Genomic DNA, 20,291 nt, shown 5'->3' on the forward strand with positions numbered 1-20,291 from the left:
AAAGCTAAAGTCCATAAATGGTCTACAAGTCTCTACACAATCTGGATTCCTGTCTCCTCTCAGACTTCATCTCCAACTGTTCTCCCCATTTCTCACTTGCTGTTTCTTGAACATGCTAAGTATACTACCAATTCAGGATTTCTGCACCTTGCTGTTTCCTCTGCCTAGAATACTCTTTCCTCAAATAGCCACATGCTTTCTTCCTTACTTCCTTGGGTTCTTCTGTTTATAGTTGGGAAAACTGTATAGAATAGGCGAGGAGATTTAGGGATCTAACAGCTTTCTTAAACAGTTCTCACTCTATTCTTATTTTAGCACCACCCTTTCTTTCACCTGCAGTATCCAGAACTTTTGAGAAATCTGCAACATAGACTGATTGGTTTTGTTTTCCTAACTGCTGTACTAGAATTAGGTTATTTTAGGTCTGTTGGTTGCCACTCATCCATCTACTTTCAAACTTCTGAAAATGTATGACTGTTTTATCCTCTCTTATCTGCCCCATCCTTGTAGGCTTACAACTTAAGCAAACAAAAACCTCTTTACTATACTTTTAGTCAGGGTTTAAGAGGAACAAAATGTGATATGTATGTCATTCTACCATCTTAACATGGATACTTTGATTCATTTCATTTTAAAAAATATATACTATAAGGCACTTTCAGAAGGGTAAAACATTTTATAAAAACAAACAAGAAAGCTCTACAAACTTTAAAACTTAAAAAACCACAAATATAAAAACTAATAGTTTATAATTTTGTTCTATTCTTATTTTTTATATGCATATACTATATTCTTTTTCATGCACTCAGCATTTCATAAAAATAAGAAGACACTACCAACGAATCAGTTTGTACTATTCGTGATAATTGCAATTTATGTGGTGATACAGGAGCCCTCCCCCTACTTTTAGAAAAGCTAAACCCCATTCATCATTAAAAAAAGTAACCAAATTTCATTTATTACAGACAATATTCCATGAAACCCTTTTATAATCTCAAGTGCCCAAGGAGCTGTAATATAGCTATAAAAAAAATAAACTAAGCAGCGGCCTTTCCCACTCACATAGGCTTAAGATCTAATTTACACTAGGACAAAAAGGCAATTTCAAAGCGTATCTTCATATATTACCAGATAAAGTAAACAGAAAGTGTATATCAACCAAAATAATAATAAACAACATAATTACAATACATTATTATCATCGCTGTTATAGCAACATTCTACAAACTTGGCAACTACAAACAAAACTTACCTGTCTAAGAAGATATCTGGGAGTGGTGGGTAGGTCTGCATATCAGGCACTCGCTCGTGGACTATAACCATAATGAAAGATGTAAACCCAAATACTATAAAAACATATATACAACTCAATATGGTCTTCCAGTACTCTGGGTCCAATCTTCGAATAGAATGTTTGTTTTTACCATTCATGTACTGGTACTGATCAGAATTCAAATCAGTGATGGGTCCATCACAGTCATGTGAAGGCTCCCCATTACAGAGCCACTCTGTGCTCTGAAGAGCACTGATGAAAGGTGTCATGGAACCCATGGGACTGTCACTGTTGTATCCCATCTCTTCTAAAACATCAATATGTATTTTCTGCAATTTTCGGACTGAAAGCATTAACCTTTTAATGTCCCCTAAGATTTTGATTTCCAGAGGAGGAGACCGGAGATCATATTCAGTCAATGTTAATAATGTGATTCCATCAAGTCGATGCTTATTACATAAAATGTCCACATATTCAAAAAAGCCTTCATCCTTCAGCCAAACAGCTACATGCTTGGTAGTCCAGCGACGAATGCAGAGGTGATTAGGAACAGCCATTTCCTCCTCCACTGCCTGTCCAGGGAAAACAGGAAAACAAAACAAAAACTCAGTGTGTCCTAACAACTCCTTTAAGACCAAATACATATAAACATACCAGAAACAATAATTTATTTACATTGATCTATTGGCTTCTAGAAGAGAGTAAAAGGAACAAAAATTACTCAGTGATTGGTTTTCAGTAGATTAACATTCTAATAATTTTATGCATATAAACCCAAGAGCAGAAGGAAGGCTAACTAAACATTTTTACAAAAAATTACTCTACAAATGGCTTCTCCACACCATAGCAACCATAACTTAATTTAAAAAAGCCTACTGTTGAGAATAATTGAGAAAAATCCTCTATTAAGGCTTTTCATAAAATGAGATATAGAAAGATATGTAATACATAAAAATAAATCAAATTTCAGAAATCTTCATGTTTGATCAAATAAGTATCTCCCACTTCGTCAAGATTAGAAAAAAAAACCAACACAAAGGCAGATAACTACTTTTAGGAAACTCCTTAAACATATTTCTATCTACTATACAAATAATGATTTCTATAACAGATATAAAAACCGTAAACTAGATATAAATATCTATAAATATCTTAATAGCTCGTTCTTTCTATACCTTGAATATACCATTATAGAACTGAGTAAGCAATTTCCTTCTTAAACTATCACTGAGATTTCAGTGACAAATTTTTTTTTAAAGATTTTATTTATTTATTTATTTGACAGAGATAGAGAGAGAGAGAGAGAGAGGAGGCAGTGAGAGAGGGAACACAAGCAGGGGGAGTGGGAGAGAGAGGGAGAAGCAGGCTTTCCGCTGAGCAGGGAGCCCGATGCAGGCTCGCAGGCTCGATCCCAGAATGCTGGGATCATGACCTAAGCCGAAGGCAGATCTGACTGAGCCACCCAGGTGCCCCTCAGTGACAAAATTTTTAAAAGGAAGCTGTCATTTCGATGTACTTAAAATTTGAGGACCCAAACTTTATATTGGCTTATATAAGGCCAATAACGTACTGTTTCAAAAAGCACTAATGATTTTTACTACTTTGATCCACACAGTTCTGTTTATGTTCTTTTTCCATTTTAAAACTTTCAGTATCTTGGGCCTCCACCAGGTTATAAGATACACAGGAGACAAAGGCCTACATTAAAAAAAACCCTATTTCCCTAAAGTACTTTTCTCAATTACTAAAGCATGTGGGTTTTCTGGCATTTTCCAGATGATTTTTTAAAAAACACAGCAGGCAAACTTTAAAGCATAACAACAACAAAGAATCATACAAGAAATACTCATATGCTCATTACCCAGCTTGAAAAAATATAAAATACTCCCAATACAGATGTTCTGTTTCTTAATCTGGGTATTAGTTATACAAGTATGTTCACATTGTAAAAATTCAAGAAGCTGTATACTTATGATCTACACTTTTCTCTACATGTGTTAAACTATGTTTTAAAAAACATAGTTTTGGCTTTAAAAAGCCAAAAACGAAAGATCAATACATGTGAATGTCCCTCTCTGATATCGCCCCCTTCCCCCCTTTCCCAGATGAAATAATTATTGATTTTGGTACTTATCATTTATAACATGTATATTTGGCTATGAAAAACCTTCTATGCTTACTTATGCTGAGAAAAGTAAAAAACTGCTACTGTCCTACATTCTGTCCTATCCACACAAACTCTTGCCATGAAGACTCATAATCACTTGAAAAAGGCAGACACTTAACTACATGAGCACCACTTACACCATCAGAAATATTCAGTCAGCAAGAAACACTCACTAAATATTTCTCAATTGCTAAAAAGCAATCCCAGTTTTTGGAAGCCTTAAATCATATTTTGTTTCCAAACAGAGTTTTTCATATTATCAATCCACAACAGCTTTTCAGTTTTAGGAAATTAACAGCACATCCACCTGTAAGGATCTGTATGTTTTAAAAGGCTAATTCTTTTATACTGTATAGCTACAAGAACTCTTACTCAGCTCTTTTTAGCTACATTGCCATCCCTAAGGCCAAGGAATTACACATCTTATGCAGTTTAACACTGAATTTTATACATGCTAATGTATATCATTTTATGTTATTACATATATATAAAATTCCATTAAAATATGATTTTGCTATTTTAGTTCATATATATACCCAGATGGTTTCATCCCACCCACTACATAAATCTTTTCCCCGAGATATGCTCTGAATAAATTACTTCATCTTTGAATATCCAACAAGCACATGCTACAAACTCTGTAGCAGTTGCAATGTAGCAAATTTTGGAAGCTCATCTCACACACAAAAAGGCCAGATTTCTTCTGTCATTTTTCTATTCTGTTGCCTTTCTCCTTTCTCCAACAGCTTACCACCAATGGGTTCCAAGTCACTCCCATCCTTGTAGTATTATCCTTCAGTATGGTTTTGTCTCAGACACTGCTCAAAATGATCATCTCTCTCATGGTAGTTTTTTTTTTTTTTTAACCCTGTCTTATATCACCAGTTCTCCATGCCCTCAATCAGGCTAACAAAGAGGCTTTGAAACTGGTGTTTCAGCTGCTAGAAAATATGAGTTACACAAGGAAGCCTTCTGGAAGTCTTTGAGCCTGCTGTGGCAATGCCCTAAAAACATGACACACTCCACTAATGTGCTTCATCAGGTCAGGACATGTCCTTTAATTGGATGCTACTACATATATTTAGAGACCTGTATTTTGCTAACACTGTGAAAACCTGCTCTAAAGAGGTATATTAAAAAGATAATAAAAGGCTTTAGGGCCAATTTAATATTTATGTTGTGCCACAGAAACTACATGAAACAGGAGACCTTGAACAAACATATGACAGCTATACGTTTCATACAAATCCAAAAAATGAAGAAATTAGGTTAGTAAGTTTTTAAGAACACTTCTGGCTTTTTTTTTTTTTTTTTGAGGGGGAGGGGCAGAGGGAGAGGGAAAGAGAATCCCAAGCAAGCTCCATGCCCAGCATACAGCCTGATGCAGGACTCTATCTCATGACCCTGAGATCATAACCTGAGCCAAAATCAAGGGCCAGACACTTAAACAACTGAGCCACCCAGGAGCCCCAGGACACTTTCAACTTTAATCTATAATATGAATAAAGTATCAGTTAAAAGGACTCTGTTTCTGACTAAGATATAATAAGAGGGACCAAATTTATCCTCCCATCTCTAACAACCAAACAAGAGACAAAATATATGGGGGGAGAAAAACCAGCTTCAAAACATTGGGCATCAGACAAAAAAGATCCCCGAGAGACGGGAAACAAAGTGAGCCCTACTGCCCCAGCTTACTGCCTTGAGAGTTTCCAAGTGATGTGTGGCACAGGGCACAAAATGGGTGAGGCCTGGAAGACTTATTGAGGGGAGAAGATGGAGCTGAGAGTCTGGGGAGATCCAGGTGGCTAGTGCTCACGAAATAGAATACTGGAGAGGAGAAGGATGCACAGAGAGAACTTGTTATGGACTAAATGTTTGTGTCTCCCCAAAATTCATATGTTGAAATCCTAGCCCACAATTAGAAGGTGATTAGGTCATGAGACAGAACCCCCATAAATGGGATTAATTCCCTTATGACAGATATCCCAGAGAGTTTTATCACTCCTTCCACCACCTTCCAGTCAGCTACAAGATGACTGACTATGAAGCAGGAGGCAGGCCCTCACTAGACACCAAATCTGCTGGGCTTTGATCTTGGACTCCTCAGCCTCCAGGACCGTGAGAAATAAGTGTGTTTTGTTTAAGCGACTTAGTCTACAGTAAGTTTGTTACAGCAACCCAAAAAGACTAAAACGGAACCCCAGAGACCTGCAGAGACTCTCCCTTGAATATGCAGCTAAATACCGATCATCACATATATATGAGGAAACAAGACAGGACAGAAAAAGAACCATCCAGCAAGATTAGGGGAAATAACATCCAGTATATAAATAAGACCAATAAACGTGCCTACCCCAAACAGCCAGACTGAAAAAAAAAACCCTCAAAATCCATGGGGCATTGGGTAAGGCACACAGGAAGATCTTGCCATAGTAGTGAGACAAAATTAATCCTAAAGCAGTAGTTATTCAACTGGGGGCAATTTGCCACCCCTCCCCACATTTGGCAACTTCTGGAGACATTTTTGGTTGTCACAACTGGGGGGTCACCTGAAGGGTAGAGGCTAGGGATGCTGTTAAATATTTTACAAAGCACAGCATAGCCCTTCACAACAAAAGAATTAACCGATCCAAAATGTTATAGTGCTGATATTGAGAAACCCCGCCCTAGAATGAACATGTCTCTGGTCCAGCCAAACAAATCTTAAAAGCAACATCCAAAAGGATCAAATTGTTTTCCAGTAATTTAACTACCTCCCACAACAAAGTTCAAGAATATTTCTAGGAATACAAAAAGTATTCAGTACCCAACAGATAAAATCCATAATGTCTGGCAGCCAACCAAAGATTGCCAGACATGTAAAGTAGGAAAATTCACCTATAATGAACAGAAAACCAATCAGTCAAAATTGACCCAAACTGATACAAATAATAGAATCAGCAAACAAGGAAATTAAGTTATAAGAACTCTATTACATATGTTCAAAAAAGTTAGAGACATGGACAAAAAGAACATCCAATTCAAACTTCTAAAAATGTAATGAAAAATACGCTGGATGGGATTAACAGCTGATTCTTATCTGTAAGAAGGTAAGAATAATAAACTTGAAGATATAACAATAGGAATTATTCTAAATGAAACACAAGAAAAGATTATTTTTCCCTTTCTTTTAGAAAAGGAGAAAACCAATCTCTCTTTCTTCCTCCCTCCCTCGCTTCCTCCCTTTCCTTTCCTCCCTCTCTCCCTTTCTCTCTCTTTTTTTGGGGGGAGGAGGATAGAAGGAGAGGGAAAGAGAGAATCCTACCATGGGGCTTAATCTTACCACCCTGAGACTATATGACCTGAGCCAATATCAAGAGTCAGATTTTTAACCGACTGAGCCACCCAGGTGACCCAAGGAGTCACCTTCATGAATTCATTCCATGAGGCCAGTGTTACCCTGATACCAAAACCAGGCAAAGACACCACAAGAAAATAAAACTACAGCCTGATAGCCCTTTAAGAACATAGATGCAAAAATTTTAAACAAATCTTAGGCAATCAAATCCAACAATATTTAAAAAGGAATTAATACATCATAACCAAGTGGTTATTTATCCCAGGAATGCAAATTTAGCTTAACACTTGAAAACTGAAATAATTCACCATATTAATAAGCTAAAACAGGGAAACCACAAGATTATCACAAAAGACACTAAAAAAGTTGGGGTGCCTGGTTGGCTCAGTTGGAAGAGCATGTGACTCTTGATCTCAGGGCCGTGAGTTTCAGCCCCATGTTGGAGATAGAGATTACCTAAAAATAAAATCTTAAAAAAAAAAACAAAACACTAAAAAAGCATTTGACAAAAACCAATATTCATTCCTGATAAAAACTCTCATCAAACTAAAAAATACAGGGAAGCTTCATCAATTTGATACAGGGCATCTTTGAAAAACCTATAGCTAACATCATCGTACTTAATGATGAAAGACTGAATGCTTCCCTCTAATATGAGTCACAAGGCAAGACTATCCATTCTTGGGTGCCTGGGTGGCTCAGTCTTTTAGCGTCTGCTTTTGGCTCAGGGCGTGATCCCAGGGTCCTGGGATCGAGCCCCACATCGGGCTCCCTGCTCCACTGGGAGCCTGCTCCTTCGTCTCCCACTCCCCCTGCTTGTGTTCCCTCTTTCGCTGGATGTCTCTCTCTCTGTCAAATAAATAAAATCTTAAGAAAAAAAAAAAAAAAGACTATCCACTCTCACCATTACTATAAAACATTGGACATTCTGGTTAATAGGATAAGGCAAGAAATAAAAGCCATACAGATTAGAAAGTTAAGAAATAAAACTCACGATTTGCAGAATTTACAAACAATATGATTATTTATGTAAGAAATTCAATGGAATTCACACATACACACGAAAACTGACTAGAACTAGTAAGTTAGTTTAGCGAGATTGATGGATATAAAATCAACATACAAAAATCAATTGTATTTCTATATACTAGTAATAAAAAATAAAAAACTGAAATTTATAAAATACCATTTATAATAGCATCAAAAAATATCAAATACTCACAGATAAATCTGACCAAACATGGGAAAGACCTGTACACTACTTAAGAGAAATTAAAGATCTAAATAAACAATGAGAGATGGGTTGGTCAGAAGATTCAATATTGTTAAGATGTCAATGCAATGCCGATCAAAATCCCAGCAGACTTTTTTTGTAGATATTGACAAACTTATTTCACAAAAGCTCATATGGAAATGCAGAAGATTCAGAATACTGAAAAAGAACAAAATTTGGGGCACCTTGGTGGTGCCTGACTCTTGATTTCAGCTTAAGTCATGATCTCAGGGTCCTGAGATCAAGCCCCAAGTCAGCTCTGTGCTCAGCTGGGAGTCTACTTGAGACTCTCTCTCCTCTCTCTCTCCTTCTCCCTCTGCCCCTCTTCCTGTGCAGGTGCACGTATGTGCACGCTCTCTCTCTCTCCCAAATAAATGAATAACTCTTTTTTAAAAAGAACAAAATTAGACAGCTGATTTCAAGAATTATCATACAATAATTTTTTTCTACTGATATGTAGCAAATTTCCATAAACTTAGTAGCCACCCATATTTCTTGCTATGTGGCCTCTTCTTATTTTGAAAACCAGCAGCTTCTCCTGTGTTGAATTCCCCTTGTGCCTGGAATCTCTCCAAGAAAAGCACATTCCTTCTTAAGGTCTTGCCTGATTAAGTCAGGTCCACCAAGAATAATCTGTTTCTTAGTCAACTGCGCCATATAACATAACCTAATTACAGCACTGATAGCCCATCATATTCACAGATCCCTTCCATTATTATACAACAGTCACTGGAGGTCATTTTAGAATTGTCTATCATACTACACTAAATCAAGACAAAGTGGTAGCGGCATAAAGATAAACAAATGTGACAGAATGGGGAATCTGGAAACAGACTTACATAGAAAGAAAGATATTTAATTTTCTATAAAGGTGCAAAGGCAATTTAATGAAGAAAGAATAGTCTTCATCAAATAGAATTGGAAAAAATGGATATCCATATGCAAAAAAAATCCATCTCTCACTACATATAAAAATTAACTCCAAATGGATCACAGACCAAATGTAAAATCTAAAACTAGAAAACATCTAGAAGAAAACATAAGAGAAAATCTTTCTGATCTTAGGTTAGGTCAAGATTTTCTTAGCTATGATACCAAAAGCAAATCCATAAAAGAACAAGTTGATAAACTGGTAGGTAGGAGACTGAAGGACTTTTATGGATTTTAGTCTGCAAATTTCTTCATTGTTTGAATCTTTTATAGCAAAGTATTTCTATAATAAAAAGAGAAAATACATAAAAGCAATATATTCATTGAAGAACATTTAAAATATAATTTTAAAATTACCTTTGAGAACTATTATTTGTAATTTGTTATATACCTCTCTCACACAGAATTTTCTATAAAGAGAAATCATGCCATAGATAAATCTGTCTCATTTTACTTAACATTATGACAAGAATCCTACCTAGCATTATTAAATTATCTTTTGAAAAGGACATTCCATTCTATGGCTATACAATAGTTTGTTCATCTCTCCATTGTTGGCAATTGTTCACAATATTATTACTATTACAAATAGTACTGCAGAGCTTGAGATAAGATTTCTAGGAGTGGAATAACTGTATCAAAGAATCTGAAGTGTTTACATACTAATGTCATTAAAGTTTGATTCACATTAAAAAGCACTGCATGCAAAGCTAGTACTTGTCCCAAATGTTAATTAGTATGTATAAAGGAAACATTCCAATTTGAGATAAAATTTTAAAGTTTATTCTGAAATCACGAGCTATTAAGAAATTAATTATCAAAGTACTTTACTATCAAGGCAGTGAGAGAATAAATAGTCCACCCCTGCAGAAAGAACCTCACTATCAATAAGCTTTAGTCAAACAGTTTCAAGTCCTAGATAACAGATAAACAAAAAGAGCTGATTGGTCTGTACAGAGTGGAACAAAAGATATCTTATGGGTGGACTCTGGTTAGAAATTTTTGAAAACTATAAAAAATGCTACTTTCAGCACACCAACTCTTTTACTAGCATGTTTATTTCTTTTCTCTCTAAATATAGTTCCTACTAATTAGCGATTTCACCACCCCGAGAGCAAAAGAGGTCAGTACATTTCCTCTGACGACCTTACCTCCATACTTAAGAAAATGAAAAAAGCTTATCATAAGAACTTTAAATCTGATATTTCTTAATAGAAGCATAGCTATTCTTTAATAAATGAGCCTTTAAGGCATGCCATTAGAGTGACCCAAATATCTTCACAGTAATAACTCAGTTGTCTTCTACTATATTAAAATTGCAAATACTGTATGTTAGTTCTGACGAACTGAGTACAAACGGTCCAGAACAACAAAAGGAGATAATGAATTATCAATAAACTCCTTCCCTACTCCTCCTGTTGAAGCTATTTGTTGTGCTCCACCCTAGCTCCCTATCACCAGCTGCAGGACAGTCTGGCCACCACTGAAAACCACTCAACTAATACTTTTAGAGCATTATCTTCTGTGAATCACCAGTGACTCAGTATCCGTGACAAATATGATATATTTGGCACTCAGTATCTTTTCCAATCTCCCTCTAGTTGTTTTCTGCTACTACAGAGTTTGAAAAGCTAAGAGTTAATCCCCAGGATCCCCTGCAACTAGGGTTCTAAATGTGAATTAGGTTCGGCCAACTAGACCCTCTGATGTGAGATACAGAAAGCAGAAAGTGAAATAGGAGCCGTTTTCCTAAAGTTTTGGCTATTCACAAGACTATGTAACTGTTGATTTTGTGTGTATGTGTGTGTGTGTGTGTGTGTGTGTGTGTGTGTGTGTACATGTAATTCTCCAGCTTTCAGTCACTAACAGTTGAGTGTAAGGAAGCAGTTGCAGTTGTGGAGAAGCGATACTGGCTTTCTAACACCTGTATCACAGAAATGATGGTATGTTCTTTGTTTTGTTTGTGTGTGTTACACTATACACAAAACTTATGATTTTAACCATTTTTAAGTATACAGTTCAGTGGTATTAAGTACATTCACATGGATGTGCAACCACCACCACCATCCACTTCCAGAACTTTTCACCATCCTAAATGAAAACTTTGTATTCATTAAACAATAACTCCCCTCTATCCCCTCTTCCCTCACCCCACAACAACCACCAGTTTACTTTCTGTCTCTATAGACTTGATTATACTAGGTACCTCACATAAGTGGAATTATACAATATTTGTCTTTTTGTGTCTGGCTTATTTTCCTTAGCATAATGTCTTTGAGGTTTGCCCATGTTGTAACATGTGACAGAATTTCCTTCCTTTTTTAAGGCTGAATAGTATTTTGTTGTATGCATTTATCAAATTTTGTTTATCCATTCATCCATCAACAGACATGGGTTGCTTTCAACTTTTGGCCATTGCAAATAATGCTCCTACAAAAGTGGGTGTACAATATCTGTTCAAGTCCTATTTTTCCTTCTTTGGGGTATATACCCAGAAGCAGTCATCTGGGTCACTTGGTTATTCTGTTTACTTTTTTCGGGAACCACCATAACATTTTTCAAAGCAGCTGTACCATTTTACATTTCCATTTCCAATATGATCTTTAAAAAAAAAAAGTATATTCTTAAAAAATTTTACATTTTCCCTTTGTTTAAGCATATTTTAAATTATACAACTTTATTACAAATTCTTCAGGGCTTCAGACAGTTTTACATCAACAAATTTATAATGTCTAATTACCAAGAGATAACCCCTGGTCACTAATTTGATAAATTCATAAGGAATTAGAATCTGGTAATCAGCCTCAAAGATTCAAAACTTGATCTTGTCATTACCCCAGAGTTGATAAAACCAAGGGAGACTAAGAGAAAACTTATAAGGTACTGATAAATAAACTAGAATGCCTCTTAAGTGACTATGAAGGATAGTCAAGAACCTTGTCCCAGGCAGACTCTTTCAAATCTCTGAAGTACCTACGAGGCTGATTTAATAATCAGAATATTACTTATAGAATAAGTAATCAAAGTGAAGAAAAGCAGATGATTTTCTAAAAAAGATTTTATTTATTTGACAGAGTGAGAGAGAGAAAGCGCATGAGCAGGGAGGGGCAGAGGAAGAGGGAGAAGCAAGCTCCCAAATGGGGCTTGATCCCAGCACCCTGGGATCATGACTGAGACTAAAGCAGACACTTAACCGACTGAGCCACCCAGGCACCCGACAAGCAGATGATTTTAAGCAAAATTTAATCCAGATTCTTGTGAGACTTAATGTATAATGTCTGTGCCTCACAGAGTATCTTTCTAGAAAAAGTTGTTCACATCTCCCAGTTTCTCTATCTCCTACACAAAGTAGGATATAAAAGCCTTTGACTCTGGGACACCTGGGTGGGTTGGTCAGGTAAGCAACTGCCTTCGGCTCAGGTAGTGATCCCGGATCCTGGGATTGAGTCCCTGTCGGGCTCCTTGCTCAGCGGGGAGCCTGCTTCTCCCTCTGCCTGCCACGCCCCCTGCTCATGCTCTTTCTCTAACAAATATATAAATCTTAAAAACAAAACAAAACAAAACAAAACAAAACACCTTTGACTCCTCCTTTGCCTACGCGCCAAGGAATTGATATATACAACGGTTTTCAACCTGACTACATGTTAGAATAATCTGAAGTTTAAAAACATGCCTGTTCCACTGCCCATGCCCCACCCCAGAACAACTGGATCAGAATCTCTAAGGGGACAAAAGCTTGACATCTGCATTTTTTTAAAAGTTCCCCCAAGTGATTCTGAAGCACAGTATTACACCATCCAATCTAATTCTGCTTGTTCTTCTATTTCTGGCTTGGCTAACATTTAATCTTTCAAGTCCTTTCACACACATCTTATTTCATCAATTGTATGCTGATTTTGTGTTGAGTAGCTGTCTCTCCTATAATATAATCTACATGACACAACTGAATAAAACAGCTAAACATATACATAGAACTGCTGGTAAAGAAGTATCACACTCTAGGGTTGACTGCTGGTATGTATTAAGAAAAACTGCATTTATTTTACGTTAATTCTTTAGAGTCTATAGTACCAAAACCTAATACCCAGAAAACCCAGAATTTTTATTATTTTATCTTTTTTTTTTTTAAGATTTATTTATTCATTTGAGAGAGAGAATGTGGAAGACTGAGTGGGGGAGCAGCAGAGGGAGAGAATCTTTAAGCAGACTCCTTGCTGAGCAAGGAGCCCACAGGGCTTGATCTCATGACCCATGAGACCATGACCCGAGCCAAAACCAAGAGTCAGATGCTTAACCACTGAGCCACCCAGGTGTCCAGAGAATTTTTATTATTTTTAAATAACTGATCAAATTTATCCACAATTTATGTATTTCTGATAATTATAAGAATAAGGAAATAAGTCTTCAAAATATAGTAAGAATGCTAAAAAATATATCTATAATAAATATTTTTAAATCTGTAAGTCCCTGGTAGGATTTAATAGTTTATTTTCAACCTGTCCTTTGGCTTTAAGGAAAAGCAGCATGATATCGTGAAGAGCAGTGAACTGGTTGTCAAAATTCTTGGAGCTTAAGTTAATTAATATTAACATTTTGAGTGACTTAAAATAGTCTAAACTTTTTGGCATCTAAATACCTTATCTGTAAAATGAGGAGGGAAAGAGCAAGCTAATAGAGGGAAAGCCAGGAAGTGTTCTAAGTGTCTTACTTGCATGCTCAAATAATTTTCACAACCATATAAAGCAGGTATTGTGATCGTCCTCATTTTACAGATGAGATAACTCAAGCAGATGGATTAAATAACTTGCCAAGATAAATGTATACTAGTAACTACCACAGACAAAATTTTCAACCCAGGCAATCTCATTTCAAAGTCCATGTTCTTCCTATACCACACCATCTCACATAAGCTGAAGGCTCTTGTACTTCTGTAGGGACTGAATCTCATAAATATTAAATATTTTCTAGTTATCAGCAGAGGAATTTATCAAAGGTTTTCAGTTATATGACATAAAGATTACATAAATGAGACTGCCTAATGATGAAGGCTTTTTTTTTTTTTTGATGGAAGCTTTCTGAATCACAAATTTTGCACTGTTCAGTCTCAAACATTTACTGCTATATGCGGGTGTCAGGTAATAAGGCATTGGGGATACAGACAGTATTAAAATGCCCTCATGTTATGTTTGTTCACCTATTAAATATTTATTGTGCACACACCATGTGAAGGGTATTGCACTAGGCACGTGGCACTTACCTAGATGAATCTGAAATAGATCCTGCCCTCAATGATTTTAATCTAGAAAGGGATATTAAAGAAAGTCATTTTTTAAAAAAAGGTAAAATGAATTACAGCCGCTAGTTCTTTATATACATTAGATCACTTAATCCATAAAACATTAACAAAGCAGTTTACTTATGAAACGTGCTTAAAAAATTAGAAGGTTAAGGGAGTTGGAAAAGAGGTTATTTCCAGTTGGTGAGATCAGAAGAGTTCCTGGAAGTGACATCTGAGCTGAGTCTTTAGGGAGAGATGAAACTGTGGATAGAGATGGAGAAATAAAAGTATACTAGAAGAAGAAAACTGCATGAGCAAGGGTATGAAGACAAAACAATGGAGAACCATTAGTTTTCACGGGACATAAGGGAGTACTGGGATATTAAGTTGAAAATATGAACTGGGGGCACCTGGGTGGCTCAGTTGGTTAAGCGACTGCCTTCAGCTCAGGTCATGATCCCAGGATCCTAGGATCGAGTCTCACATTGGGCTCCCTGCTCAGCGGGGAGCCTGCTTCTCCCTCTCCCTCTGCTTGCCGCTCCCCCTGCTTGTGTGCGCTCGCGTGTGCTCTCGTTCTCGATCTGACAAATAAATAAATAAACTCTTACAAAAAAAAAAAAAAGGATATATGAATGGCAGAGAAGTACATGAAAAGATGTTCAGCATCACTAGCTGCTAGGGAAATGCAAATTAAGACCATGGTGAGGTATTACTACACACCTGTTGAACAGGAAAAATAAGCTGTGCCAATGTGGAATGCTATCAAGGATGCAGAGAAAAAGGTCCTCTCACACACTGCTGGTAGAAAGTAAAACTGTACAGCCATGCTGGATGATAGTTTGGCAATTTCTTTAAAAACTAAGCACGGACTTACTATACAGCCTAGCAACTGTACTCCTACTCCCAGGCATTTATCCCAGAGAAATGAAAACTAAGGTTCACGCAAAAACCTGTATACAAATGTTCCCAGCTTCATTACTTGTCATAGCTGAAATGTGTATAAAAACAAAGTATCTCACAATATATGAACAGTTAAGATGTGGAACTGTGGTACATCCATAACATGGACTACTACTCAACAATAAAAATTAAACTATGGATACACACAATCGATGGGTCTCAAGGCACTGTGCTAAGTGAAAAAAGTTGATCTCAAATTGTCACATACAGTATGATTCCTTTTATAATCTCACATGATAAAATTATACAGGTAGAAAATAGGTTAGAGGTTGCCAGAAGTTAGAAAGAAGCATGTATCAGGGGTGTGTAGGTTAACCCGAGATCTTTATAGCAATGAAATAATTCTATATGTTTTTAAAAATTTTTTTAGGCTTTTTAAGCTTTTAAATTTATTTAAGTAATCTCTACACCCAGCGTGGGACGAATTCACAACCCAGAGATCAAGAGTCACATGCTCTTCCAACTGAGCCAGTCAGGCGCCCCTCTGTATCTCGACTGGTGAAATGGTTAAACAAATCTACTCATGATAAATGACATACACACATTTTGAACCAATGTCAATTTCCTGGTCTTGATACTGACTGTACTCTAACTATATAAGATATAACTAGCAAGCTGCACCACATTCTATACCACATCCAGAACCGTCTCAGCTCAATGAGTAAGAATCTAATAGATAACAATAGATAACAATGCCCAGTTTAAACCCTCAGTTACAGTAGAAGTTTTTACACAATGATGAAAATTTAGTAAATCTGATGAAGGGTTCTTGATCTGGCTGCATGCCAGTACAAAGAAATACACCAGCAAAGAAGCATATAAAGTTCCAATTCTTATTCTAATCACTAAAATGATATTTAGAAAGGCTAGTGGTTTGACATATTGATTAGTAAAATTTTTATTTTTAAATATGCTATACCTCCAAATCAAAACAACATAATGGAAAATGAGAAACTGGCTCAAGATTTCAAAATCTATTACAATATTGTGAAAATATACTGGACTTGGACCCCAAATTTAATGTATGGTTTTGGCGGTGTTTGACTTTTATGACAATATTTTATTGATGAAACTAACATTGATTTAATTCAATCTCAAAGTTCCAACTAAATCTCATTTGCAGGCATTTTCAGTAACTCGGTGATACAGTTTCACTTATAAGAAGACCCGAAATTAGTAGAATTCGTGGTTCTCATCTCCTACTAGAATGTCTTACAGGTCACGAATTTTAAGAGAACAAAGGGTCAAGATAATAGATACATTACTACCTCTCTTGACCTCTGGCACAATTCAAATGCTTAACTAAACCCACAATAAAAATTTGAGACAAATATAAACATAGGTCACTGACTTCACAACATCCTTTTTAAGGACAAATGATAAAAAACAGTTCTATGGTGAAACACTGTGATTAAACTATTGTAACGAAGTTTTCCCAGTTTCTACTATCCTAAGCAAGAGACAAGACAGACTCATGTTACATTCTGCATTGAAGTGATTTTATTACTGGGAGGACCCAATGTGTAGTGAAGTAACAGAACAATTCAATATGGAGGCATGAAATCTAGAGTCAGCTAGAAGGGGTCAGGCTTAAGATTCAGTGATGATGGTGCTGTGTGTATGGGGGGAGGAATATTGACACCACAAGTCTGTCACAAATCCATATCCCATACTCATATAACAAATTATGAACCAGTGACAGAGGCAGCATGTAAACACTGAATTGATCTCCAAGCAAGTCTGGCTCACACTCTCCAATTTTTGTTAACTTCTGGATTTCTCAAAGCTAAGATGACAGTAAGACCTAAAGTAAGAATCACTGTCATGATTAATGGTCATGTTAGAATCACACTATTAACGTCATATATTACATCAGGTCTAGAGGTAAGAATTTTCAAAGAATATCTAATTAATATGGAAATTCTATAAGAGAAAATAACAATAATATTCATTAGAACATCTGTGATACAACAACTTCTCAAAAACAATGTTCAAATTTCAATTCTCAAAAAAGCAATGAAAATGTCTCTAAATCAGCTATGGCAAAGTTTTGAAAAAGCAGTGAAGATCTGGTGGTTAACAAAATAAGAATGTTTACAAGCAGTTGTGCAATGTGAATTAGAGTCTTTACAGAATGGACAGTACTACTGAAATCAAAACTGATTTATCTAAGTATCTGCATGTTCTGCCATGTGGTCATGATGGCTTCTTCTTGTCTTAGGGAAACTGCTCAAGCACAAAACTGATTTTCTTTACGACTAAGTGTGAGAACTGTCAAAGGGAAACAAAAATAACTATTAGACATGCTAATATATTAACTGTAAACTCCATTTGATGGTTTATTTAATTTCATAGTAATATTAAGATGTAACCTTAATAGAGAGTTCTATTTCAGTTCAATTCCATACATTTTTAAATGCTGACTTTTATTTAGAGCTAAGTATTAAGACATGGTCTTTAGAGAATCTCAGTCTGGTGTCGGTAAGCAGAAACATAAATAATAGTAATACTATCTAACTTCCAACTAAAGATCATCTGTATTAAGTTAAAGAAAAGGGAGTTAATCTTTTGACAACAGTTAAAGAAAAGAGAATTTATCTCTTCTTTGAAGAAATAATTAATGGAGTCCACTGAGCATCTGAACATATGACACAGTCTATACACATAAACTAATATTGAAAAGATTTTGCAATCCGTACATTTTCACTGCATTAAGATTAAACAGTAAATACCCGTTTAGAGAAGAAACACTTGATTAAAAGTTTGTTTTGAAACGGCCAACAAATTTGCAAAATGTATAATCAAATAAAAAGCTGAAAAAGTAGGGGCGCCTGGGTGGCACAGCGGTTAAGCGTCTGCCTTCGGCTCAGGCCGTGATCCCGGCATTATGGGATCAAGCCCCACATCAGGCTCCTCCGCTAGGAGCCTGCTTCTTCCTCTCCCACTCCCCCTGCTTGTGTTCCCTCTCTCGCTGGCTGTCTCTATCTCTGTCAAATAAATAAATAAAATCTTAAAAAAAAAAAGCTGTAAAAGTAATTTTATGAAACACAGCTAAAGTTAAAGCCATGTTGTAATTTAACAATTACAAAAGGAAATTAACTTATTTCTACTAAAATGAATATAAGTATTGCAATAATTTTTCTGGTACAATTATTGTTCCGGTACTATGTCTTCTATAAAAAGTATCTATGTACCCACCTATCCCAGTTCTGTTTATTGCCTACAAGCATCCTCTATTCTTATTTTTCTAGATCACTCTACTAAAAATATTACTCATACAATATATGCAAAATTGCATTAATATTCGTCCCGCAACTTTGTCAAAAGTACCCCCTCCAATTTTCAAGACACCCCAATCCAAGACACTTATGAGTGAGTGAAAGAGCTGGTACACCTGGACGGTGGTGATTTCACATATAGCTGACCCTTGAACAACAAGGTTTGAATTGTACAGGTCCACTTACATGCAGATTTTTTTCAATAAATACAGCACACTCTGTAAATTTATTTTCTCTTCCATATGATTTTCTTAGCATTTTCTTTGTTCCAGGTTACTTTATTATAAGAATATAATACATAATACACATAAAATGTGTTAACTGTTTATGTTATCGGTAAGGCGCCTGGTCAACAGGCTATTAGCTAAGTTTTTGGAGAGTCCAAAGTTATAGGGGATTACGACTGCATGCTTCTGAACTCCTGTTGTTCAAGGGTCACTGTAGTTCTATAAATTCTTTTAACCCAGACACCTGCACCGACCATATTTTTACCCTGTAGGAAATATGTGTCAACTCAAGTTGTCAAAGTGTAACCAGTCAATACTGAGTATCTGTAAAACCTAAGTGTCCAAATACTCGTTTTAATTTTTTAAATTTAAAGGTAACATATTAAATCTTTTCTTTCTTAAAGATCTAAACTTGTCTGGTATTTAAAGTAAACTTTAAGAAAAAAAAAAAACCACACTATTACTGATAGAAGAAACCCAAATGATATCTTTATTGTCAGAATATCTTTTCCGAACATCACTTCCTTTTTACTACTTCCCCCAGCCGTTCCGGCAAATCAGTGTTCAACACCGCCCCATATTCTTAAAAGGATCCACAGAAAGCCCCACAATCCAAGCATATTACCCTAGCGATCTTCGGTGCTTTCAAAGACACCTGTGAAAATGCGAAAGCCTTGAATTAGATCCCCAAAGGGCTCCTTTTCTTTCTTGACCCCATTTCTCTTTTTTTCCCCTAGCCCTTCAGGTCAGACGACTTCCTAACCGACAGCCCCTCCCTCTTCCAATCAAACCTAAACCTTCTCCTAATTAGCAACCCCCCACCCCCACCCTTCGGTCAGCTACCTCGTCATTCACAACACACGGTCCCGTCTCTCTCGCCAGGCCGTAATACCGACCTTGGTCCTGGCTGCTCGGATCCCTCACCCCCACCGCCACATCCCAGAGCATCCCTTCCTCCGGCCCGGCATTCTCGCAGGACCCCTTCAATCCGCTTCCGTCACTACTCGGCTTCCAAACCCCTCCAAGCCCTTGCCTCTTCAAAGCCGCCTCTCCTTCAGGTCTCCCACTACCGTCGCCCCTCCGCCTCCTGCCATCGCACCCCCCCCCCCAGGCCCTCGGCTCAACAGCCTCCATTTCCCACAGATTCCATTCTAGAGCAGACTCTCCCCGCTCCCTCAACTGTCTCCTGTGGCACCTCCGGATCCCAGTCCTCCGCAGTCCGGCTCCGCCCCTGACTCCCAACTCATCCTCGGCTGCCGGCGCCCCCCAAACTCCCCTCTCCTCAGGCACTGCTTCCGCTCACCTCCGAGGTCCGAGTCGGGCTCCCCCGACCCACCTCCGAGTCGGCGTCCGAACCGCCGTCGGAGTCCCGGGCCCTCCGGGCCTCGCCGGAGTGAAGCGCCTCGGGCGGCGGAGGCGGAGCCCGGGGAGGCGAGCCCGAGTGGAGGCGGGGGCGGTGGCGGCTGCGCGCAGGCATCGCTTCGGCTCGTCTCTGCCGCCCCGGCAGCCGCTGGAATCCGAACCGGAACTGCTTCGGGAGGAGGGGCCCTACAGGCGTGAGGCGG

At 37.3% G+C, this 20,291-nt stretch overlaps 1 protein-coding gene across 4 annotated transcripts in view; it reads right to left on the bottom strand.

Annotated features, from left to right (window-relative positions):
* The window catches only part of SAMD8 (sterile alpha motif domain containing 8), a 59,361-nt gene extending 39,105 nt beyond the window's left edge, over positions 1–20,256 (bottom strand). For 3 of the 4 annotated variants that reach the window (XM_087863006.1, XM_045783374.2, XM_045783376.2), the window contains exons 1-2: positions 20,030–20,256; positions 1,253–1,845 (exon numbers count right to left, since the gene is read on the bottom strand). In XM_087863006.1, the coding sequence (XP_087719132.1) occupies positions 1,253–1,845; positions 20,030–20,203 (767 nt within the window). In that variant the 5' untranslated portion in view covers positions 20,204–20,256. Of the gene's footprint in view, positions 1–1,252; positions 1,846–14,240; positions 17,151–20,029 lie in introns of those variants that run through there. The other variant, XM_045783375.2, reaches the window with a different exon arrangement.
* Between the last annotated feature and the right edge of the window lie 35 nt (positions 20,257–20,291).

The sequence above is a fragment of the Ursus americanus genome, chromosome 6 (assembly GCF_024610735.1).
Source record: "Ursus americanus isolate L20-20 chromosome 6, mUrsAme1.1.p, whole genome shotgun sequence".
NCBI lineage: Eukaryota > Metazoa > Chordata > Mammalia > Carnivora > Ursidae > Ursus > Ursus americanus.